The sequence below is a fragment of the Fringilla coelebs genome, assembly GCF_963513975.1.
Source record: "Fringilla coelebs genome assembly, chromosome: 5".
Taxonomy (NCBI): domain Eukaryota; kingdom Metazoa; phylum Chordata; class Aves; order Passeriformes; family Fringillidae; genus Fringilla; species Fringilla coelebs.
Window position 1 is genome coordinate 24,177,017 of NC_140033.1, and position 26,926 is coordinate 24,203,942.

The 26,926-nt window shown below is 38.4% G+C and overlaps 1 protein-coding gene across 1 annotated transcript in view; it reads right to left on the reverse strand.

Moving 5' to 3' along the window:
• Positions 1-26,926, reverse strand: part of CFTR (CF transmembrane conductance regulator) — a gene marked incomplete at its 5' end in the record, with an annotated part of 86,408 nt that overhangs the window by 39,485 nt on the left and 19,997 nt on the right. Inside the window, 10 exons of the mRNA XM_084205922.1 lie at positions 14-100; positions 2,638-2,732; positions 13,494-13,685; positions 16,245-16,427; positions 16,982-17,074; positions 19,378-19,624; positions 23,385-23,510; positions 24,010-24,173; positions 25,488-25,577; positions 26,486-26,701. Coding sequence (XP_084062048.1) covers positions 14-100; positions 2,638-2,732; positions 13,494-13,685; positions 16,245-16,427; positions 16,982-17,074; positions 19,378-19,624; positions 23,385-23,510; positions 24,010-24,173; positions 25,488-25,577; positions 26,486-26,701 — 1,493 coding nt within the window. The remainder of the gene's footprint in view (positions 1-13; positions 101-2,637; positions 2,733-13,493; positions 13,686-16,244; positions 16,428-16,981; positions 17,075-19,377; positions 19,625-23,384; positions 23,511-24,009; positions 24,174-25,487; positions 25,578-26,485; positions 26,702-26,926) is intronic.

The window sequence follows — 26,926 nt, forward strand, 5'->3', positions numbered from 1 at the left end:
AAACATACAATACCTTTCAAATATCTCTTTTTCTGTAAAAATGTCTAAGTGTCCAAAAGGAGAATCCAGGAGATACAAATCAGCATCTTTGTACACTGCCCTGAACAGGAAAAAATGAAAATTATATTAACTTTTGCAGCTCTTATAAATTTAAATAAATATCATTTAAGAAGAATGCCTCAAATCTTTCAATTGATAGGCTTTCTACAGCATCAGTATGAAGCTGAAGTTTAACATGAAATGTGCTTATAAGACATCTTTTTATTAAGCCTTTTCTTGCTGCAGACCACATTACAAACTAACTCAGTTTTCCATTAATTTTGGTGCAATGAAACAAAGCTGTCTTTTACACAGGTTACTCTGTGTAAAAAGAAATCTGTTTCTGGCCTGAATCTGACAGTGCCCATTGATGCACAATGACCACTTCAATAGGAATTTAATATCTACTGTAACATCTACTGGTGCCTGAGGGAATATCGCATATATGTGAATAAACATGTGAAAAGACTTAGGTCTCAGCACTTAATTTCAAAGGTACTTAGAACAAAATGGTGAGCAAATAAAAGTGTATTAATGAGGCATGGTCCTGCAAACAACATTTGCAACTAGACTGTACAATTTTCGAGTTGACGACATCAAATAGGACCTTAAGCTGTATGTACCTGGACATGGCTCACTGAGACCTAAAGCTCTGGTTAAGAGGGTTCTTAAGAAAAAATTTGAATAGAAGTTCAAAATGACCCTCTGCCTTCCTCTGTAAGAATAAAAATCATTATGTGATATCAATCAGAGTATAATTATTGAAGAAATCTGGCCAGCTGCATTTATGTATTTTTAAAAGCACATTAATCAGTGTGAAAATATTTAATCACCAAGAGAAAAAGCTCTCAGTATTAGCTCATTATGTTAATAAAACTAGCAACTTTATTGAAAAATCCTCTAACACAATGGACTTCACATTTTACATTTTTATGATGTAACAGCTGCACAGCAACACAAATCACACTGCTCTGTGTGCTTTTATCAGCAAGAAGTTTGCAAGGTTTTATTGGTATAATTTGTGTGCTGCACTTAGTAGCTACAAAGCCACTGGCTTTGGGGTACCAGGCCAGCAAGCTGACTCAAGTCCAGGACACGCACTGTGTTTTTCCCTTGGTCCTTTCTTTCCCCTGTTGCAGGTGCAGGCAGTGGCAGTGCTCAGTAAGAAAGACAGGCTCATGCAGTCTCCACCTGCTTCTCATGACGGCTGGTTGGTGTCACTTCTGTCATGGATTCTCATTTCACTTGACCTTGCACAGACTACACCAGATAGGCTCATGCAGCCAGTCCAAGAACATAATGTTCAGTTTATCACCGGTTTATTACCTAGGTACAACCCAGGGCTGTAAACTTAAATTTACACCCCTAACTTCTCAGAGCTTCGTCTGCAACCCACACCTCAATACCCACCTGGTAGCACACTGAGCTTGGACTGGAGCCCAAACAAAATCTACAACAGTCACATGTAATTGAATTGCTTTAAAATTACTGTTCTACAGCTGACAATAAATACGTAAGTTCTGTGACCCTCCAGCAAACAAGCTATGACCATCCAAAAAGTGACAGACATGATTATCCAAAACATCTAGTCCGTGTAAATGTTGAATTTTAAATTAAAATCTAAGTGGGTTTTTTAGTTTTGGGGTTACATGCTTTGAAAGTTTTGACTGATCTTCCCCTCTTCTTTCCTCATACAGCATAAACCAGAACCATCCATATGCCTCTTCAGTCTCACAAGCCCACACTGAAAGATTCTCTGTTTTAATGATCCCATCTTTTAGCCTCACACAGATGTGCACATCTTTCATGGTATGCCAGTACTGATCACTATAATGTGAATTTACTTCTACTCAGTGTTTCTGGGCATGGGAATCAACACAATTTGCACTTGGCACAGAAATAAATGGGGCCATTTACACATCAGAACTGTCATTACTGGATTTCTCACGATAGCTAAGTGATTCTGCTGAAACACATAGCTAATTTATAAGACAAACACCTATGTTATTGTTCTGTAGACCTTCAGAATTACTTACTAACATTGGAAGGTCAAACAGACAAGGCAGTTATTCATACGTGCTAACTAAGTCACTGCTTTCAACTTTTTGTTTTTTCTTATGACAGAAGGAAGCCCAAAGTGTTAGCACAAAATGTTTTGGAACATGGCTGCTTTTTTTTTTTTCCCTCTATTTACCTGCAGGCAGGCAGCATGTCATTGATCAACACATAAACCATTCTGAAGAAATGCCATAGCAAGGAAAGGTCCTGGAATATTTATTTGTATTTTCAGTACATTAAAAGCTACACTTAGAGGTCCGAATTTCCAAAGACATCTTGCATCAGGGAGGGAAAGATTCATCTTGAGCTAAGCCATAGCATTTGTCTGACATCAAACTTTTAAAATTCAGTAAATTAATATGCAGGTGTTTCATAAACAAAATTACATAGCTGAACTCAGATTTCTGATAGTAAAATCACGTTCCTGGTATATGGAAGACATTTCTTTAGCAGGACATAGTCCACGTGTATTTACATGCTTAGTCATAATACATTCCATATCTGTGAAACAGTACACCGCTTGAAGAGCAAAATACTCACCTTGCCAGTGAGATCCGTGCTCGTTGACCTCCACTAAGAATTATTCCACCTTCACCCAGCAGCGTATAATCTTTGTCTGGGAACTTGGAAATATCCTGTTAACAATTTTTTTTTAAGAATCAGTATTTTCAATATCCAAGAATCTCAAGCTATAGATTTGATGGAAACATGGTGTACAATTGTCTACAGAACAGGTTGGACAGCAGTTGTAAACAAAAAAAATGCCCACGGAAGTCTTTTTTAATTTCATTTGTTTATGTAATCAGAAATGGTGGTAAGAGAAAACGTATCATTCTATTGCAGAAAGCAATCACAAACTGCAAGATCTTAAGAACAAATATTTGTCTGAATAGTTAATCTCCCTAAAAGCAGAGAATGTACCTTCACACAATGTCAGTACAAGACAGTAATTGCTCGAGAGTTCTGTCAAGTAACGATAAATACACTTGCTACTGAAGTTAGGGAAAGCAAGAAGCAAACTCTGTTTCTGAGCTCTTCAAAACCCAGAGAAATATATACTTCAGGCAGGTTCATTAAAAAGGCTTGACAAGCATTCCTAGCCAGGAATGCTCATGGTTTGCAAAAGGTTTGGGAGCCAAGTTGCACTGCTTGGGCTGAAAGTTACTTAGAACTCATGGCTATGAGTTAAAAATGGATCTTTAGCTGGGGATAAAAGCAGAAAATACCACTTCACTCTCATATGAGACACAGAAAGGAGAAACGACACCCTTGTGTCCCACTGGCAGGGGTAACTAGAAATTTTCTTGAGAAGAGTATTTAGCACTGAAATTGATGATCCATGTAAACTACAGAAATTCATGGAAGTGGGGACAAGGAGAATGGCTCATGTGCCTGAAGGTTGTCTAGCTTTTCTACTTTTAGAGTTGCTCTAACAAAAAATATTCATTCTTCCTTCAAGCCTTACCTGCCCTACATCCGTAAGCCAATAGAGTGACACCACTATCACTGGCCTGGGTGTTCCTTCAGCAGACTTTTCCCCAAAACACAGGCTGGGTGAGCTGCCTGTGCCTCGTGGCACCCAGGCTTCCAGGGGATACAATCTCAGGGCAGTTTGCCATGCAGTGAGTGATCCCTGACTGTGCCAGGAGCTCCCAGTGCTCACTGCCCAGCAGCACCATACTGCCTGTTCACGCCTTCCCACTCCCAAGGCAGGGATCCCCCGCAGCCAAGGAAGCTGACTGAGGCACCCAGTGCCAGACAAAATCAGCTCCAGTGCTCTCATGCACCACACATATTTTCCTTTCAGTGCAGCTTCTCAGGTAAAAAAGGGTGGCATGCATTATCTCTCAGAACCTGAGCTTCTGAGAAGGATCTTAGGCTGTGGTCTGGAAGGGGTATCCTGTTTTGGGGTCTCATCCTGCAGGCAACCAAGAGGCAGGCAGGAACTCAGCTGTCTGCATGCTCTCTGCAGCACCCCAGAAATCCTAGGGCTTCCACAATGAAAGACACATAAAGCACCATCAGGGCAATTCTGTCTGGGGTTCTAAGGAAGCTCTCTGTAAGTTGGTATTTCATACAAAGACACATACAATCCAATTTTGATGGCCCCTGCTGTGATTTTGATGGTTAATCACTCTCTGTTGGGCAACCTATTGGCATTCCAGGCCTTTGAGGTTTTGCAGAAAAAATAAATAAATAAATATATAAAAAAATAAAAGTCCTTCCAAAAAATGTTTCCTTCTTCCTCCCCTGCAAATTGCCCTGACCTCAGGAACAGAGTGAACAATGCTGTTCAGACTTGGAACAGTGACAGCTGAAGGGTCCGGCCGCTCAAGAGCTAGAAATTGACTGCCTGGTCTGTCAGGAAATGGGAGATTCTCACAACTCTTTAATTTGATAATAGCATTTACTTCCTGACTTAAAGGATTCTGACCTTAAAATCAAGATGCTCTTATGTGTGGAAAATCTATTGCAAGTGATTTTTTAATTATTCTCACATTAACTAGTTCTTTCCCTCTCATAAATGGAGTCACACAAGCAAATGCCTGGTATTAACATACCAGCTCGAGTATTTGCAGAAATAGGAATGTGAAAAACAGTGCCAGCAACAGTTTTAAAGAATAATTTTCTAAATGTGACAAAATCACCTTCCTATAAGTCATGAAGTATTTCGAGAGAACACATGAAATTCTGGCATAAAAAGTTTTTTGGCATTTCTTTGAGACAACCTGGTCAGATTGCTTGTGGTCTCTTTAGGCATTCAGGAGTCATGTTGACCATCTGTAAATTTGGCCTTATCATAGGGGTTTGCATGATTAAGTATCCAGATCTCCAAGCTGATTTAAGCTGTTTCCCATTTCTGCCCATACTGCAGCCTGTAATGGTGCTGGTGCCCTTGCTGTTTCCTGATTCTACTGCTTCCCAAAAAACCCAGGTGAAGAACTGGGCCCAGCATGTCTTCTCCTGCAAGCAGGGTAAAATTTCAGCTCTACTGAAATTCATTCCAGGGATCCCATTGCTTTAAAGGTTGTGGGGTTTCATCAGATATATTTCTTTGCAGGTGTGTCAACATGGAATTTTAATCAGACTTTTAATGAGTTCCCCTTCTGCTCTCCTCTACCCTTCACCTCAAAATAATATATGGCATGGAACAGACAAAGAACTTTTCAGGCTGTAATTATAATAATTTAAAAATGTTTAGTAATTTCTTTCAAAGGCATAAACAAAGCACTGAAGTCCAATAGATGCACAATGCTATTTGTTGGAACACACATGACCTATTGTAAAAAAGTACATAGGGCTGGTCCCAACACATCCTTGCTGTCATTTTGTGCAGGAAGTGAAATCAAGCCAGGGACAAACCTAATGTAATGATGCTGAGCGGCACAAGACTCAGCATATTAATGAAATATGAACTAGCCACTGGATTTTCTTTAACATATCTATTTCTAAATGCTTAAACTTGGAACAGGTTGGTTACTATCCATATGTGAAAACCCCTACAGTTCCCACAGGCATTAATTACTTTAGTGGCTGCTTCTAATATCAGGAGCTAAAAAGTTGCACACTCCAATAGCAGGCACCCTTTTTAATAGCTATTTGCATTTTTTGCAGTGAAAATGCCATATTCATCTACCTCAGCAGCAAAGGGATGGCCCCCATAATACCTTTGGGCTTGCTAAGGAAGAATACAGCCAGGATAGGTTCAGGGTGAACAGGAAATAAGATCTTGTTATTCAAAAAGGAAACCTCAGAATGGACTTCACACCCCAAGTCTTTTCTGTAGAGATTAATTGTTATCAGAATCATTAGATAAATCATTAGCAACAATGAAGATAATAAAGCATGTCGGAAAACAGGCTCTAAGAACCAAGAGTTGCTTAATATGTCCAAAGTTACTCAAACTACTCAAGCAGTTCTAATGATAGAACCTAAGTATTTTACTGATGTGACTTCTTTTTCTTACTTAAATTTGTCCTTAATTGTGTGGGGTTTGATCATCTCTCTTCTGCCTTCTCTCATAAAAGACAAAGCAGTCATGAAACTGATGGAACAGAGCAGCAGTCTTGACTCTCTGCATTTCATCTTCATTCTCTTTCAGTTCTCTATTTACCTTCTGTATTTATTATAGTCACCTCTACAGTAATCTTTATCCCCTTCCTTTTCTTCATTGACATTAGCATTCCCTATGCTTTTTTTCACAGTTCCCAGAAAATCTCCCCACTCTCATTGCTACTGAAGTACTTCCTTTTTCATCATCTTTTGAATTTTTTTTAGAGTTTTGAAATCAAGACTTGTGTTGCAGACTCATACCTACTACAGAATACTTCTATGAATTTTTAAAATATGAAGAATTTTCAATAATGTCTTGTATCTTGGCTTTTAGATGACCAGTCTGAACATTCCTGAATCCTCATTTCCTGGGAATAAGCCAGGAACCAGATTTATTTAAGTATTTACAAATAAGATTTTTTTTTTTAATTTAGGTAACTCTCTTCTCTCTCCCCATGATTCTGTAAGCCAAGGGTTTAGCTGAACCATTTATGAAGGACTTGTGATCCAAAAGCATAAGCTTTGTTTTGGCAGCAGTTTGTGACCTCAAACAGAGTGTCTGGCTCACCCAAAACTCAGATGAATGCTGGCAAAACTCACTTTCTCTATGGCAAAATATTTCCTTGGAACAGATTTTTGAAATGTGAAGTAGTCAATGCACTGCATGTGGGCAGGTTAAATGCAGGGTAAGAGAATTAAACATGATTCCAGAAAAGACACAGAAGATAGGACAACACCCAAGGTAATCAGTCCAGAGCCCTGTACCTAACACAGGCAAGTGGATGGGGAGACCTGTGTTTACTGAAACAGTTTTTTAACTAAATTATATCAAAAGAGAACATTGCAGAGGGGGGTGGGTCTGTTACACATATTTATGTGATCCCTGATAAACTTCTTGAAGTTTATGTGGGAGATTGTCTCTAATCAAGACGTTCCCCTGCTATAAACAAACTGTGCTAGCCCCTTAACTTGCAATTCACCCACAAAACTCACTGTCTGCAGCTTCACAGCTGATCTGCCAATGATTTTGGGCCACAGATAAGGATTTCAGTCAGAGGAGTTTGTGTAGGCCAGCAGATCACACCAGTGAGGGATGCAAAAAGCAAAGGTAGCCAGCTTTGGGGGCCACATGTCTGAGGTGCAGTGGTAGTGGGAGGTTTGATGTGGTGCTAATAACACCCAGGTTAGGGGTTCAACCCCCAGATGGCCTTAAGGGTTGGACCTGGTGGTCGTTGTGGGATTGTGGGTCCCTTCCAGTTCAGGATATTCTGTGAATTTGTGATGTGTTACGTGGACTTTCTGCCTGAAAGAGGCATTTATTCTCTTTTAGCTGTTTATATTAGGATGTGATAAACTTCCCCTTGACATGCCAGTGGCTCTCCCAGCTGTGAAGACAGGTTAAGCCACTTGCTCTCGCATAATTTACACCATGGACATGTACCTGATTAGATAACCAAGCTACCATTTAATACCTCTTGTAGAGAATTGCACACCACAAAGGACTCTGTTCCCCACTTGAACCCTTCATTGTTCCTCTCTTCCACACAGTTTGTCATCTGCCCATTTCCCTTGTGAACACAAGGCTCGAAATCACGGCACAAAGTATTTCACTCCCTGACAGAACTTCTCAACACCTACTGATTTAGTCATGTGACTAAAAAAACCCCAAAGCAAACAAACAAAAAACCAAAACAAAAACAACAAAAAACGAACAAAAAACCAAAACAAAAAACCAAAATACCACCAAACCAACCAAACAAAAACCAACCCAGAAAAAGCACAGCTAGAAGGAGCTGGGGCAGTATATGGGATGCAAGGATGTGTTTCTGTTTTAGAGCATTCTTAGCACTGCAGTGAACTTTTTCCCCCCAGGGTGAATACCATCCTTTGCAAGGTATTCAACAAGGAGATGTTGAACACATGGGAACACAAACCTGGGCTTGGCCTATCAAGTGTCTCTTTCTATAGTTAATCTCTCCACAGTCTAGTTATTAGATGAAAATTAATCTCCTGCACTCCCAGTAAAGCCAGCTCAAAACCCTAGAGAATCTGACCACAAACTTCTTTCCTACCATTATATAATTTAATTTCACGTGGAAACACTTCCTCTATTTGTGTGCATTGTTAAACATTACATTCATGAGCAGCTGGTGTCTCTCAAATCAGAGCATGTGTTTACTTTGAGAGTGGTAATCTCTCAAAGGTAGTTTACCATTATGTGTTTATGGACACTTAAGTAATTATTGAAGGATCACATGAATTAACTAGGTGGAAAAGTATCTATCTTACATAACAAAAAGGTAAAACTGAAAGTTATGGAAGTATGACTTCAAAACTCATGAACTACTGGACCCACTCAAATGTGATAGGATGCTTGTTAATTTTTAAACACGAATATCTGTAACAGGCCTGCTTCTGTAGTCTTGGCTGGAGGAATGCCTTCTCTTAGGATGAGTTTGTTCAATGTTAAAGCATTTAAACATGAAAATTCCTGTTTCAACTGTCCAGAGGTTTTACCTGCTTAACTTTTCAAGTTATTACTTAAGTTATCCCTTACTGTGATAAAATCAAACAAAAATCCCATACCCTGCGTATAGCAGACTCTTAATGCTGATTTTTTTAATCTAAATGTCTGAATATCATGGACACATTCTTCTCCTATTTTTCATAACATGAGTAAAAAGGATTTTGCAAACCCACATACCACCCACAAATTAAATCCTACAAATTTCAATTTATATCCATGTTAGCCCTGCCATTACATTAATACAACCTCCAATTAATACAATCTTTAGGGAAGTCACATTTTTAGAATTACTTCAAATTTAGTAGCAAGTTTCCACAGATATACAAACTCTGGAAATTCACATCTCTCAGTGGCTTTTACAATATACTTGGTCCTTAACTTGATGTGTTTGGCAAAAGTTCAGACTCTCTTGCTATAATTTTTTATTATGAGTGTGATGAAAGGCACTTGATAAAAAGGGCAAACCACTTTGTCAAAAGTGCTGCTGAGGCAGCACCAATTCATTTTATCTTACTTTTTGAGTTCCTTTGCGCTTGCCTGTGGGGACTGCCTTTAGAAAATGTGCTCAGAATCCATACCAATTGCATCTTGTCTACTCTTTATTATAGCATGCCAATATAAGACAGAGGTAATAGATTTGAGATAATACCCACAAACTCATAAGTACTCTTATTAAAACAATTCATTTCAAAAAATAATATAAATAAATAAATAAATAAAGGACAAATGGTAAGGACTACCGATCTGTGCTGGAATGGTTTAACCTAGGAGGTTAAAACCTTCACCTTCTTATTTGTTTACTGGGACCTTAATTTTGGAGGGCATATTAAATTAGGCATGCATCCTGCTTTCTTGCTTGCTAAAATAATCACTGTTTCTCAAGAAAAGGAACAGAAAGCAAGAAGGAAGTGGAGAAGGAGCAGGTAGCCCTTTTCCTATGTGTCTTGAAAACTTTTTACTGTGATGTTTTGGAGAATGTCTCATGTAATTTAAGTGCATTGGCATTCCCTTGAATTCAGCATCACACAAAAAATATGGGCAATGTCTACACGCAACTTACATCTCATTGCAGTCATATTCAGTGTGTGCCAGACATTCAGAAAGATTTTCTTGCCAGTAAGGCTATTTCTTTTGGCTATCAAGAACACTAATTAAACTCTTAATTACAGTCCCCTTATCTCTACTCCAAAGCACTCATTTTTGTTCTTTCACCTTTTACTGCTTTTCTCTTAACCTCTTCCCATTTACAAACTGCAGTAATGAGAACAACATGATTTTAACTCTTCTGATGCCCTACTTACTCTCAAAGGAAAAATATAATCAGGAAATGTAATTGTAATCAAGTTCTGAACCATTTTACACATATGAAACCCTCCACACTACCATAAAAAATATAGATAAAAAGATAAGCTTTAGAAGCATCCTAGACATACTTTCACTGATGCACAGAGATGCAGTTGAGAACCCTTCTCATGATTCTTCAGTATTATGTACCTGTAAGTGACACCCTGACATGATGAGGAGCAGTGGTACTTAGATCTGACAAACTTGCCTCACTGAGCCTTCAAAACGTGGCTGTCCCCATGTGCCAGGGAACACTACAGAGAAGAGCTGTGAGGACCAGGGACCATGAATGAAACTTTGACACTGCCCTGCTGTCACATGTGCCATCCAGTGGGACTACCCTCCAAGGAGCACCATTAAAACACAGGCTTCCCACACATGTGGACTTTTTGTGGACTCACAAAGCCATACCCACAGCAGGAGAATTCCCTGCATCTGACTGCCCATCAGTCACACAGCCGTGTCAGGGGCACTGGGTGGGACAACAGCCACGCAGTGCACGAGAAACAAGGGTATTTGAGAGATGTGTGCACACTGATTGGGCTTGTGACCTAGGGCACAGACTGACATCCCAGTGCACTGTGCCCTGCAAAAACACTCTTTGTCAAACTATCTTGGCATAGCATTTCTGAAGTATGCAGATCTCCAATATAGCAAAACAATTTTGTTCTTAATCTTCATCCATCTTCTGTTTCACAGGACACCATGAACAGGTATCATGGCACAAGTGGAGGGTAGGTGAATTGCATCAAGGCATAAAGATTGAGAAGCTGAAGGGAGAAATCCCTTTTGAGAGTTAAGGAAGTACAAATGTAGCTACCTGAACTACTTGGACAGAAAAAGTCCCATTTCAGTGCTCTAAATTCCTATAAACTTATGTAAGCTCAGAAAGGAAATAAAATAAAATCCTTTTGTTGCTCATAGTTTCACTGCTTTTCAGTAATATTTTTTGTGATTAATCAAAATTCCCTGGAGAAGAAGTCATCTTTTTAACCTTCCTTTTGATGGTTCCATACACAAACTGAACAAATTGCAAAGCTGTGAGAACATCTTTTACAGCAACATAAAAAATTCTTCCCTTCAGACAAACCTACCAAAGCAAACCTGTTGTTTAGATAATGGCTAACATAAAACAGGTTTGCCATTCTCTACAACTTTACAGAATCTGACATAAGACACATTCTTACCTCTGAAGATCTGATTTCCCATACAGGGAAAATTCTATTCTTGGACACCTAAAAATATGGAAAGCTCTGAGAAATATTTACTTGCACTTTCCATCTTTCATAGTTGCTTAGAGATAAATCTACTTTGCATACTTAGCAACTCTAAAGAGGGTCTAAGTGATACCTCCTTATTAAATTAACTACATACCAAATCAAAAAAGTCAGGCAGGAGAATGCAGCACTGAATTTTGTGAACATTCTCCTGCACCCCAAATTATATAAGTTACATTTCTCTAATATCATTTCCAAATCTCTATAGACCTAAAGCAAAGTGGAGACACCTTGTGCAACATCACCTGGCTTCAGCATCCTGTCCTGCAGCAGACAAAAACAGGCTGTGTGTGGCAAGAACAGGCTTCCCTGTGTGCCTGGGAGCCTCAAACCCACCTAAATGGGTTTTGGTGTGACCCACATAGAGTGACCTACAGTATTTCATTGGAACTAATAAAGAAGGAGGGGAAAAGATATCAAATTTACAAGCTGGAATAGATCTTCAGTTTTCTTCCTCTATAGGTTGATGGTGGAAATGGCAAAGTTTAAAGGGCACCTGACAGGTATATTACTTTTCACCCTACTAATACATCCATTTGTCCACTGGGTCAAAGAAGATGTCTTTGTATTCCAAAAGCATTTTGGTGAGTATAGAGCTTAGAAATAAATGTGACTTAGCTGCTGTTAAGAGGTCTATATAAACTGACTTGGAGCATATGCACAATAAGGAAATAAACTCTCCTGTATCACCAATCCTTGGTTTCTCAAGGGCTCTACATAAGAACTAGACTCAGCAGGCCTGTTTTCAGGTGGGATATATAACTACCTAGGAAGGCTGCAGAGAAGGGGGCAGAGTTAACCCAGTTAGGCAAAACTCCTCTGGTTTCTCCTTTCTGAAGAGCGAGAACAAACGCGCACACAAACTCCACTCCTAAGCACTAATACAATAAATCCCTAAAAGGTCACACTTGGGAATAAACAGGGAATTAATATTTGAAATCCATCCTTCAATCTGCCATACTGAGTCTTGTTTGGGAACTAACACATGAAAGCTAACAAGAAAGCATAATAATAGCAATAGGGTAATGCATTTGGCTTCCTTCCAGACTATTCTGCCTTCTCTTCAGGGCAGCCCAATTTACTCAGTCCAGGAGAAAAAAAAAATTCATAAGTATCAGACCTGATCTCAAATAATAAGCCCTGCTAGGAGGTGAAGCATATCATTCTGCACAGAGCTGCATCAACACAGATCAAAGCTGGCTTGACTGAGCCTGCCTGGAGAAAAAAGGAGCTGCAGCCTGCTGAGACACCGAGCCATGCCACGGCCAGTGAGAGCCCAGGCTGTGCCACCAGCCCTGAGACAGCCACCAGCAATCCCTATTGCTTAAATGAGATAAAACACAATATTTTTAAACAGACTGGCTATGGTTTCTTGCTTGACTGGTGCTAAGGAAAAATATATTTCACTATGTGGCCAAACAAAAAATCCTGTTCAGCACAGTTAAATATTTACTGGTTTTATTTGTGTATTACAGACAAAATCTTAAGCCATAGCAGATTTTGCAAAGATCTCAAATACTGGATCCTTTTGTATCTTGCCACATGTAAAATATATTTCCCTATACTAGCCTCTGTCAACATCAAACACATACAAGGACCTTTAAATGTGATTGTACTCATTGTGGGCAACATGTCACATAAGGATCAATCCTGAAATTGTTTCCAGTGTAAGAACTTTAAGTGTACACATGGAAAAAATCCCAAATTTAGTCAAGATTTTCTACTAAATAATTCAGATTTATGCCACAACGTCCCAGTTATCTTGCAGCCATTTTTGAAATGCAAAAGAAAGGAGAAAAACAGTAAGGAAACGAAACTAAAACTGTAAGGAAAAGCTTCTTTATGTGGAAGAAATATGACACAAAAATTTAGGAATAACATATTCGTACATAATTTCTTCAGCATCAGTATGTTTACTCAGGTTTTTAACTATCAAGGAAGGCTGAGAAGGCAGACACAATAAAATATCTGAGCCAGCTTACCCAGCTTCTGTTGTGCAAACTGCCAGAACTGTCAGTGTATCTCCCAGGCAGCTGGCAACAAGGTGACTTGCAATTCCACAAAATTGGGCTGTCAAGCTGAGTTCCTTAAATATCAGAAATTTCTCACTGGCTTTAAGCCCCATTCCCATACCTTTTCTTTGGGGTTTTTCACTTGGGTTGGGTCACAGGCCTGAGAAGTCCTAGATGACTAACCTCTTCTAGTTGGCAGGCTTTGATGACACTCCTGTACCGGTATTCATCATAGGATACACCAAAAATTATGTTCTCTTTTATTGTTCCAGGCATGATCCAGGAGACTTGAGGTGAAAAGGATATCCTTCCACTGTGCTTAATTTTGCCCTCTGAAGGCTCCAATTCTCCCATTATCAACATCAGAAGAGAAGTCTGAAAAAACATTGTCACTTGATTAATACATCAGAGATCTGTACCACAAAAAGAAAGGTTGCACATAGTGAGAGTCACTCTGCTAAGTCACTTCAATGGCGCATTTGTCTCATCAAGAGTGTCCCTGTAAGTGACATTTAGTGCAAACTACAGTTAGTGGAGATTTTCTTGATATAGGTGATTCTGAAAGGCCTCTAATAGAAGAGAAACTTAATTTAAAAAATGAAAAAAATTGTGTGATATCTTGTAAAAAAGGCATGCTGCTGCAAAAGTATGGCATTTTAATGAAGCTATCAATAATCTTATGATGTAAAAATCTCTTTGTGAAACACATACAGATATAAGGTACTAGTATTTATAGAGAATTCTATTTGATTTTCACATTATCAGTGACTATTTTGTTTGTTCTTTGTACAACATAATTCATGTTTATCATTTTGCTAGTGCTTATAAGTGTTTTATCTGTATTGCCTTGAAAACTGCAATTTCTCTGTGTATGTATATACAATTGCTCAGTATGATCTGAATTTTCCCCTGTAACTGTTAACTCATTTACGTGAATGCATGACCTAAGTATATTTACTATTTCCCTTCATAAAAGAATTGATTGCAATTTCAGTACTGACATGTTATAATTTCAGAGTTAATCAGTAGCTTGCAGTAACCTTGTCACACATCATTGGCTACTAGATCAAAGAATGGAATTGAGAAATACACGGAAAAATTTGTTACAGAGCCATTGCAGTGGTGTTCTAATCACTAATAAACAGTCAACAAAGCTGGGACGTAGCAGCCAAAGACCTAAAAAATCTGTCTAAGTCACAGTTTCGTGCTGTCAAGCCCAGAGATCCTTTTGTAAGTTATGCAATATCCTGGGGGATTCTCGTGAGATTCCTTCCCTTATACCAGAGTGTGACTTTTCCAAAGTGCTGAGTAAGAAGTTCCCAATCCTGCAAAGGACAGCTGTTTGGTACGTTCTGTACACTGGATGGTAAACCACTGCATCTTGTGCCAAAGAACACAAATTAAAAAAGAAAACAAAACTGAAACAAACTCTATCTAATATTGAAGCAATATTAAACAGCTGATGTCAGGCTTCCTACCTGTTATAGATTAAGTAGTTAATATAGATAAAATTGTGCAGTCTGTTTCATAGGCCTGACAATTCCTGGAATATACAGTAACAGCCTCAAGCACCATGAAGGAATCCTTACATGAAGAATGAGTAAAGGAAGAGCAGCATTTTTTTGGGAGGTGAACCTTATTTTTTTACTTTTTTGAGTTAATATTATAAGGCTTTTGTTTTTATTGCCTTGGAAAATGCAAATTTTTTGTATGCGTATACTCACATAGACTGTTCAGTGTAATCTGAATTTTCCACAATTTCCTGTGTAGCAGATTAAAGGAGATATACATATATCCTCCAGCATTTTCCAGTTCACATTTCTACGTTACAATTCCCAGCATTAGCAATAGCAATAACCTATCCTGCTAATTCAAAAACATCACACTAAAATGCACCTAAACACATCATCTTGAAGACAATCTCATGTTCTGAGTGTCTTGCTCTCTCTTGTGGGGATCATTAATGAAAAAATAAGAAGCCTTGATCCTACTGAAATTGATGGTTCCTTTGTCATTGACTCCAACAGACCAAAGATTTTACCCCATGCAAGTAAAAGAAATTTTCACCTATAATTTATTAAACAGGAGAAGAATAATGAACATTTTTTTTAACTTTCACATTTCCTCAAAAAACACAGTGAAGATGAAAAACTCATCAAGACTCATCTAATTACTTGCTGTTCAAAGAGAATAAGAGTATCACAGTTCAACTCATTTTATATTAATGATGTTAATTGCAGATGTGTCATCTGCATACTAAATGCATTGATAATATTTTGGGGTAGTAAAATGATGAATAGTCTAAACCACAACTTTTCACAGGAAACCACCAGTTTCAGCAGCATCTCCCCAGGCTTTCACGTGGGTCTCAGGAACCAGAGCTGAGTGATCAGGTACAGCACATGTCCAGAGCACACATACCTGGCTATACTCCTGTCAGCCTCCTCAGGTTACAAACCACATTGTGGTCAGTTTTTTCCTTAAAATGTTAGCAAGGCGGGGAAAAAAATGCTTTCCAGCACACTGAGCCATCAGTGTATCTATTCTATATTCTTCTTTTTTTAAGGGCCAGGAGATTCTCGCCACGAGCCTTAACTTTAAGTTTCAGTATGCATTACTCCTGCAAAATTTCCTTTTACTTCCAATGGGGAAAGCATTTTGTCATTAAATTGCTATTTCCTTATAATTCTGTAACCTTCTATTACAAAAAATATCCAGCGAACTCTATCTCATAGCGGCCACAGTATAAAACTTCAAGTAGCTCTTTCAGTGAAACTTGCAGATTATCCATATTTTTTCCTGCAGCCATCATTTCTGCAGCAAGCACAGGATAGCAAAAATACAGTAAAAATAGAGGTAACAATACAGGTAACAACACAATACTATTCCTTATAGTTATTAAGACTCTAGTTGAACAAGCAGAAACAGAAATACCTTGCCTGCTCCAGTAGATCCAGAAACAGCCAATAGCTGCCCCTTCTCAATCTTGAAATTTATATCCTGAAGAACAGGAGAGGCATGAAGGGGAAAATTATTGAAGAAGAGATGGCTGTCAGTGCTAGGAGCCTTGCTGTTGTTGCTTTCCTGGTTTGCTTTTACAAATAGCTCTCCAATTCCCTGCAACATACATGGATATATATTTGATGTACATAGAAAATAAATAAAGCATGCATATACAGAGTATACATGTACAGATATACATCATGTATATCACGCTATGGACTTAGGAAAACATGGACTTACTTTTCTCATGTTACTTTTCCTGTCAATAAAATACTAATTACATTATTGAACATATATATTTTTTAATTTATATATTGGACTTGTACCAAAATTTGTGAACACAGACAAAATGTACTTATTATAGAACTGTTTTCCAATGTTTATACATGACTTAGCCTGATCCTGTTTTCAGGCTGGCCTAAGTCAGTAATAACTGCTCATTACAGGCCTTAACACTTATTAAAGGGTTTCTTCCCAAGTTTCTCAATGTGTATAATTTGATATCATGCATTACTTACTTGCTAAGTATTCCTTACCTGCTGAAAGCTGAAGTAGGTTAGAATGAAAGAGTGTAGGCTGCTCTTTTTAGAGAGTGTCATGGCAAATATTAAAATATAAATATATATACACACTCTGTGTTTTAATGTAGTTTGGGTAAAAGTACCAACCTCATCCCAAAAAGCTGTTACTTTGTCCAGCTCAACCCCAGTGGTTGTTAGATTATACTCCAGAGCTTTATATTCTTTTTTCAGCAAGAAATCCTAGAAACACCATGAAAGCAGATGAAACAGTAAGGGACAAGGTCATATTGCACAAAGCAGTCTATATTTGCCTACACAGAGCATTAATATTTCTGGTGGTGCTTTTGCATTTCAGTGCTTTCAGCAAGAGGCATAAATATAAATTATACAATATTTTTGGATGCAGAAGGAAATGTTTTTGAAACTACCAATTCTTTCATTGCTAGAGAAAACAAAGCCGTGAAGGTATTTGCTTCTGATTTAGAAAGAATATTGAAACTTGGCTCTTGTTTTGCTTTCAGGACTTGTATCAGGCAAGATCATCCCTCTGAGTTTAACCCTTTGCAAATAAAGCTTTGGTTTTGGAGTGAGATGTAGAAGGTTGCACTCTGGTGAACAGTGAAACAAAGCAGCTGCATGCTGGTATCTCCCTTTTCCAAAACGGCAAGAGTTTAAAAGAGTTGGAATGATCTCTCCACCAACAAAAATAAAAGGCAGATAATGATCCTGGCATGCGCAGCAATGGTGCGGTGTAATTTCAAATGACACAAGTTAGCAACCCGGTGCTAGTGTTGCCTTTTGGGATAGCATTAGGAAATAAGAGGAAGGCTGTGATAATGTAGGGAAGGCAGCCTCTCTAGTCCATTATTTTATTAAGGGTATATAGTCTGTAGATATCATCTCCTCCAAATTCTATTTTTTATAATTACATGTAAGCAAATAGATCTACATGGGCAATACAGTGGAGAACCTAAGCAGACTCATGGGGAAATCAGTTCTCAACAGTAGACTTGCAAATTTCCCAAGTAGAACAAGAAGAAGGGCTCTGTTGGCATAACAATTAGACAGCTGATTGAAAGGGCAGGAACTGAAAAACTGGAAGGCATGACACATGTGTTTAATGAAAAAAAAAAGGCTATGCTTTCATAACAAAGGGGTCATCCAGTGGAGCTCCTGTAGCAGTGATAGTCAGAGAGAGCACACTGATTCTGAATTGTCATGGTCTAAAAAACATGTGAAAATACAATAACCCAGGGGAGATACTGGCCTGGTCAACTCTCTAAACTGATGTGGAAATTAAATCAGAAATTAAATCAGAGAGATGTGGGAGTGGCTTGCTATTCTTTATGTTTCTCAAGACTGGTAAAGGGCTTTGGTGTTTGGGGTCTCTCTCCTGTCTGTCTATGGGGACTATACTGAACCTGCCACAAAGAGATGATTATTTATGGGTTCTGGAGCACCCATTTGCTAATATCTCCAAAGACAAGCATTCAGTGAAGTGTGGGCAATGGTGTGACAGCTGGGCTTGCCTGTTCTGTGACTGTGTCCAGGGCACTGGACACACTCTTCCAGGAAACAGGAGGGACAGGATACTTCCACTTGTGCCTAGGGAATTTGAGAGCACAAGGAAAGCCTAAAATGGAACCTAACAAAGCAGCCTTCTGAGTGTCAAATGGAAAGGTTTATGGCTAGATTTCTTGAATTTTCTGCCCAGTTGAAAACCATAAAAATCCTACACCTATTTCATGTTCTAAAATGAGGTTCAGACATCTGATTAAGAACTTTAGGTTCTGTATTAGCTATTTTTACCCAACTAAAAATGATAAAATCTGTTCTACAAAAAAACCCACATCTATAAATATGCAATGAAAAAGGTCTAAGATTTCACCCCAAATAGTGTTAGAATTCTCTTCTTAGGGAGTAATTTCAGAACAGCAGGTAAAAAATATAGAGTTAATGAGAATCCACCCTGATTTTACTCTCCAGATAAGCCTCTCATGCTGGTATATGAGCAATTGATCTCAGTAGGTAAGGTGGGTAATAATTATTTGACTGGTACCTTAATTATATTTGCTACTTATAATGAATGAGATGCACATTTGCATAAAATGCACAGTCTCCTGCTGCTGTTTTCACAAATGTCCAGAAAAACAGAAGTTCTGTGACTGCAGCTCCTGGAAGCCATGCTATATTAAAACATGTACTAATTTTGAACTTCCTTTTCTGAAGGAAAAACATCTCTAAAGCACCATAAGTCAGTGATTTTATTAAGTTTCTTGTTCTGCAATGAGAATAACTAACTAAATGTCATGGTTTCAAAAAAAAAAAAAAAGCAGCAAGCTGGTAGCATGAGACTTGTGTGGTTATGCTGCCTGGGGAACAATATCAAGATTTATAATGACACTTCATGGTGTTTAGTCAAAGCAACATATATTCAAAAAGTCTGCATAAACGCTGTGTGCTTTTGCTGATCAGCTGACAAGATAACACGATACAAAGAATCAGCTTACGTACTTGGGAAGATTTCAGCCTGTGCACTGTACCTGTATTTTGTTTATTGCTCCAATAGAGTCATACCAGGTCTGTACAGAGCTGGGAAACTGCCTGGTCACTGTCATTCGAAGGACAATGCAGAAGGAAATGGTGGTAAATATTTTTCGGAGAGTAATTCCTTTAATCACAGCATACGGAAGCACGGCTAAGAACACCACAAAAAAGCCCGAGAAGAAGAAGGCTGAGCTGTTGAAATATCTCACATAAGCAGCTTTTCGGGTAAGCTTCAGTTCAGTTCTGTTTAAAAAAAAAAAAAAAAGTACAAATAATTAGTGTAGGATTTCACAGTTTACAACTTACAAATATTTTGGATGGAACTGCTGGCATAACAATTAACACAGAGGCTCACTTATCCTTCTTCTTTTCTAGAATTACAACTAAAAAGTAAGACTCCAATCTATTTCTGGGCCTAAAAGATCATTAGAGTCAAATTTTGACATCAATGTTCAGAGATGTCAGACAAAGTAACAATAATCTGTCATGATTTACCTACTGAATAAGCCACAAGCCTCTACAATTCCTGGCACAATCAACCTCAAGCATCTAACGCTGTGGTATGTGATGTACTCCCAGAAGATTCATCCCATACTCATTTGGATACATAACTCCTATAGAAAAAAGATACTTCTTAATGCCAGATTTGCTGTATGTTACCATAAAAATACTTTCAATGGACAATCTGATTATAAGGTCATTTTCTTTCGCATGGCAAGCCACTGATGGCTGTGAATTAGGATGCCACTTAACCTAAGTTTGAAGAAGTGGAAGGCAGGGAGTCCACCCTCCACCCTCTTTTCTCAGCTCTCTCTACAGAGAAGCTTACTGATTCCTGTGCAGTCAGGAATGCAATCAGTGATTACTCCCAGCTGTTTCCACAAGGTCCATGCATCTTATAGCAAGCTATTAAATAAAAAGATAAATAATCCCGGGGATATAAATGATCTTCTGAGTTGATAGCTCTAACTCACAGTGCTGAAGATTTCTATTGAGTGCTGTCATTTTGATCCTGTTCACATCCCCCAGGTGCCCTGCAGCTCAGTTTTGCCTGGACAGAAGCACCTCTGCTGCAGTGACAGAGCAGTTGCTGTCCTGCAAGAGCAATTAACTGAGGCTAGAAATGGTACCAGCCCCAAGATGCCCATTCACTGGGTGAGTGCTGATCACTGGAATACAGTGCAGAAGTTTGCAGTCACGCTGCTGATGGCAATATCTGGTGTTGCAAGGCTGAGCACCACAACCTTTATGGGTTGTCTCATATTGACCCAGTGTCTGCATTTCTTGTTAAGTCTGTATTTCACAAGAGAAGCATGAATAACGTAGCCAGATGTGCAAGTCACCACCATGATAGAGCTACTGCCAGGGAGAAAGGGCCGTGTATGTCCCTCCAGAGCTTGTATAAAGCTGACAGTGACAGCACCAAATAGGGATAACAAAGATTTTGGGACTTGGTCCTCATCCATTCCCACATAAATGTCTGGCAAGAAGCCATCAAAAAGCCCCCCAGTTCTGGAGAACACAGCCCTACTTCAGAGAGGGAGAATAAAAACATTAACACGTTTTTCAGTGTGCTCCCAAGCACCAGCCACAGACTGATGCAGCCACAAGCAAAAGTTTCCCAGAGGTGGTTCTGTCTGTGGTACAGACTTGAAAGCTCTGTAGACAGCTCATTTACTTGGGACAGGTCTGCTGATGCAACATGGGTCCTTGAGAAGAGGTGTAAGGGCCCCTACGAGCCCTGTGCATGTACAGAGTGTGGACCAGTGTCAGCCTGGTTCTGGAGTGATGCAGCAGGAACCAATACTAACACATAAGCTTGAGATCCTTTGCTAAATATAAAGATGTGTCTCTGCTGGGAAAGTACAGAAACTTCCAACCTTCACCTTCTCCAGTGCTGTGCTATGGTTCAGAGGAACAACTTGGTGGGGTGGTTTTTTTATTTCCCTGAATACATTGCACAGCCCATAAGAGTGCAGGTAGGTTTGTTCCTGTTAGGAACAATTATTTTCAGTGCAGACTTAAGAGGGCACAGAGCAGACAGCTCATATTGGTGTCTCTGAAGCTGATTACACTGGCATATATCAGAAAATGCCAGCATGAAAAAATGGTTTTGTGATGACTGAGTTGTGACACACTGGCTAAAACACAGACATGGCTCCAAACACAAGGTCTTGTTTCCTAGCAGCTGAACAAGCCAAATGATTTGGAGGTTCTGCAGAGCTGATTCCACAAGCCAAATTCAATTGAAATTCTGATATTCCTGGGTTGACTTGCTCTGGTGGTGTCCACTCAGTGACCAGCTGGATGACTTAAAAAAGATGGAAGAATCATACAATTATAGGATGGTTTGGGTTGGAAGGGACCGACCTTAAAGATCATCCAATTCCAACACTCCAGCCACAAGCAGGGACACCTTCCACTAGACCAGGCTGCTCCAAGCCCCATCCAGCCTGACCTTGAACACTTCCAGAGATGGGACATCCACAGCTTTACTTGGCAACCTCTGCCAGTTCCTCAACACCCTCACAGGGAGGAACTGCTTCCTAATATCTAATCTAAATTTACCCTCCTTCAGTTCAAAGCCATTCCCCTTTGTCCTATCCCTATGTCCCTTGCAAAACGTCCCTCCACTTATTACTTGTAGACTCCCTTCAGGTGCTGAAAGGCCATAATAAGGTTTACCCAGTGCCTTCTCTTCTCCAGACTAATTCCAATTTTCTCAGCCTCTCTTCATAGGAGAAGTACTCTGATCTTGTAATATTGCTTGCATTCTTGTCTTTTAAAAATCCATGCATCATACAGTAAAAATTAACTCCAGCATTACAAAATTTACTATAAATTATTATAGAAAATATGGCTAATAAAATAACAGTCCAATTTCCAGGTTTCTGTGGCCAGTTTATTTAATTAATTTCTAGAGGATTTGCTAGCATGATGTGTTCTCAAATTTCCTAAAAGCAATACATGTGACTAGTGACATTAGGGGAATACTAAACTAGTTCCATCCTTCAGCTAGCACTCATGACCTGGATTCAGACTGAGTTTCTCTGATTGTTTATAGTAAATAATTACAAATTTTAATGGTAAAGAACACTTCACTTTCCCTGGATTGTCTTTCAGAAAGCAGCTGAACAAGAAGGTGTTTGTGGAACAATATAATTTTATGTCTGTTATTTACATGATAATATGACACTTATATTTCTTTTATTTTCCCAATCACACACCTGGCACAGAATTTTATTTCTCTATAAAAGACTAAACAAACACACAGGACACATGGGAGAGTTTTCATGCAGCATCACCCATCAATAAATATGTCACTTCTCCTCCCTTTCCCTTGAACTCCTTGCTGGTAACAAAGACTTCCTTCTCACAGGTCTCAGCTAACTTTTACCTCCTTTCTCCTTCAGGTCTGGGAGTTACAGTTTAATCCTTATATTAATTGAGAAGATAAGCATTCTACAAGGCCATCTACAGACAATAAATGTTAATGTAAATGTGCAGCATAAGTACATGAATCTAATTTACTCCTTCCACAGATTGTATGGAAATTTTATAACCAGCTTTATTGCATTTCTCAGAAAATGGCTGCACAGGATTCATATTGTTTCCTCCACCACAGAATAGGGACTTCTGTTAAGCCTTAAGTAACCTTCACAAAAGGGCTTTTTATTTTAAGATGAAGACAGGGCTGGCCAGAAACAAACACAGATCCCACAATTGTTTTACCTGTGCAAACGAACCACTGAAACATCATTATAGCAAATGAGGAAGTAAATAAAAAATTTTAAAATCTCACCTCCACAGTAAACTTAAAAAAAAAAAAGAATTGGGAAAAAACCCCAAGCTGCAGTGTGGGAATGCATGTTCAGTTTATTGAGGATTAATAGTTGTTGCTTTACTTCTTAACTAACATGACCCCAGATGATGTTCACAGCCACCTAATATTTTTTTTGTCTGAGCACATAAAAAAATTTGTGTAACAAATGAGAACACTTACTCACGGATGTTTTCAATCATTTTTTCCATTGCATCTTCCCAACAATAGGCTTTAACTGACTGTATATTTTCAATTATTTCTGAGGTGATGACAAGTCTCTCATTGATCTTTCCTGCTCTCTTATTCCTATGAAGTAAAAAGACATTAGGTCAATCTCCATCATTTTCATCCTGTATAGGTAGCTTGTATCCCATTTTATCTAATGAAAACAGCTTCTATACATGCCTCTGATTAAAATGTTTACTTTAACAGAGTTATTATGGAGAATTAAGAAGAAATTAGTAGAAATCAAATAATTGTTTAAAAAGGAGAAAAAACAAACTCTAAAAAGAATGGATTAAGTAACTAACAAGTAGTTTTATTTCTAAAAATTCTAAATTTAATGCTAAATCTAATTTTAATACTATTTATTCCATGTTAGACTTTCAATTTTTTTAAGTTTAGACTTTAGACCTGCTCCTAAATATGTGAAATTTTGTCTGTAACTTTTCCTACACAGAAAACACTCTTTGAACTCATCCTATGTAATGTCCTAACCAGAGTCCCTTAATCAAGTGATATAAACTTCTTAAAACCAATGTGTTCCGGGAAAATATATTGACATATTTTAAAACATTCTTGTCACCTGTATTTCATCATCATTTGTCCCAGCCAGGCTTGGAATAGGACCATGACTATTAGTAAAGCAAGTCCAGAAAATGCAGAAGCTTCTAACATATCCCAGAGCAATCCCATCAGCAGTGCCACTTGTAATGGTGCAATCCATACAAAATGAGCCAGAGCAAGACCCTATGGAAGGCCACAGTGGAAAAAAAATAATGAAAGTTAGAGGTGTGCTCTGAAAACTACATGAAAAGGAAGAAGCCCTTAAAGTGACACTTTGAAAAAAGATAGTGAAGAATGGTACAAATATTTCCAGTAGAAAAACAAGTTTATAAAGGAGGACTTGTGATTCTGAGTACATAGCATTCTGGGTGTTAATTATGATGACAGTGCAGCAATACATATAGATTTCATGCCTAAACTTTGATTTTTCTAAGGCAAAGTTCAATCTGCAGCTCTCTCTTTGTTATGCATGAGGAAAAGTCACAGTTTTGTAAAAGTAAACGGAATTTGGCATCAATGCTGGCTTTTTCAACCACTGTAAGATGAGAAAAATACTTGTAAGAATCTTCTGTGTTTTAATCTGATATAGAAGGCAAATACTACTTTGGTGAAGGGAGGACTGTTGTATGAACACAACCAGTTGAATGCAGCTCTCACTCAGGAGATTTTGGAGTGAGCCCCGAGATCAGGTGCGCGGGGTCTGTGTCCCTGCAGCTGCACTGCTGCAATGACAGACCCCCTGTCTGAACCTGTGCAGCACCAGCTGACATCACAGTCATGCAGTGCTTCAAGGAAATGCACCCTGCCCTTCCAGCCATGTGTCTACAGCCTCTCTGATCTTGTGTCTTTCAAGGGAGGCAAATTTTATATACCAAAGGGCCAATTAAACACACTTGAAGAACAGAAGTTCATAGAGTTTCCAGTTCCTAAAGGCATTAGCAGGGATTTGCTGTAGTCTCTAACAAAAAAAAATTTTACAGAAGACTCTCTAAGATTTACTAAGGCAGATCTCTAAGGCTTCCTCACACAGTCTTACATGAACACTCACTTTTTAGTGGATGGGGTAATAATAGGAACAGGATGTTAAACCTCATTGCTTGTTCAATGGCAGAAATGGACTGGATCACCTTAGTAAAAAGATACAGTCATCAGGAAGTAGGATGTAAGGATTGAACCAGCAAGTTGTATGAAACTACCTGTTTAACAACCTTAGTCTCACTGGACTGAAGAACAAACCTGTTTTTATTATGTAACTGCTTTTTTAGGTTTCCTCTTCTAATCAGCATAGGAGATAAAGAATGTCATAAGTATCAGAATGAGCTTTTTTATGACTATGTGCCAACATATTTTCTTAAGGTAATGAATGAGTATTTAGTCTACAATGAGCACTCAGGGCAGCTCTACATTTATGCTCCTTCCTTCCTCAATATCTGTCATGAACAGCTTGACATTTGTACTTGATGGATCATCAAGTGAATTAAACAACCAATGACACACCTCATCAAATTTGTTCAGATTGTTGGAAAGAAGACTGACCAATTGTCCAGTACTTATTTTATCTAGAACTCTGCTTGACAGTTTCAGGATCTGTAAAAGAAAAAAAAACATAGAAAAATTGTCATGTAAGATATCTCCATAAAACACAATAAATAGAGATAAGAACTATAAGCAATGATGCAGTAATGTAAGTAATAATCCACTTATTTGTTTATGCTATAAAGAAAGTCTCATTAAACTTGTTATTTGTGTCACTTGAATTCAATATAGCCATTAAATTGCTTTAAAAATATTGATGTATTGACTTAGTTCTTGCTTTCTGTTGAATATTTTATGGATATAGATATATATGCAAATGCAAGTTTTAATTAAGCATGCATGCTGTGTGCTGCTGTGCATCCTCAAAAATCTCCTACTGTTGCCTCTCTTGACAAATATTTTTGAAAGATGCTTTCACAGTGAGCTTTATACTACAATAACTAACAAGTTTGTTTCAATTATCTTCTTTGGGTGTTGGTTAAACAAAGACATTTTTAAATCTTTGTATTTTTTAGCATGTGATGGGTCAGTATCTGTTGATTCTTCATACTATAGCAATGTGACACAGTATTATTCAAACTCAATCCCTTCAATGTCACATTTATTGTTTAAATCTTCACTTCTAATTCTCTTTTGAAGATATTCTTTGGCCACCAGCATGTTATTCTTCCTCTGCAGTACACATTTTTAACAGGAGCACAGTGGTAAAACAATTAAAGCATCTCACAACATATGCAGCAAGTCTGAACTCACAGAGGCTGATTTCAGTCAAACCAGCTGCAGACAGGTATTTAATTATTTGGACTGAGAAACTGAGAGCTGTCAGAAACTGTTAACCACATTATTCTTCCATGTACTATGTGTACCTGAACAAAACAATCAATCTTTCAACCAACTAGCCTAAAATTTACATAGACTACAGACAGAGGCTTGGCTTTGGGTGTACATGAAACAAGTACCTTCTTATAAATCAAGCTAAACATGGCTATCCTCATCTGCATCCCAATATGATGAAGACCGAATATAGCAGGGTGTATAAGCAGTGTTCTCACAAAAAAGAGGAGGCACAAGCCAATGCCCAGGTAGTAAGCTATGGATCTTTCATCAGAGTTGTCTGGATCATAGGAAGCTATGATTCTCCCCAGCAGAAGGGGTTGCACAGATTTGGTGACTTCCTGTAGAGAGAAACAAGAAAAGTAATTTTGGTCAGAAGTTGGTTAATTTTTTTCAAAATAAAATTTCAGTTCAAAGTCCCAGCAATTGAGACTTGAAATGTTGTATCTTAAATGAGGACATCAGACCTATTTGCTCTGCAAACCACAGAAAATTGCAGTAATTGCACAGGAGAACAGACAGCTGACTGGTGTGTTAAGTCTGTGATGCTCCTGCAACTGCACCAA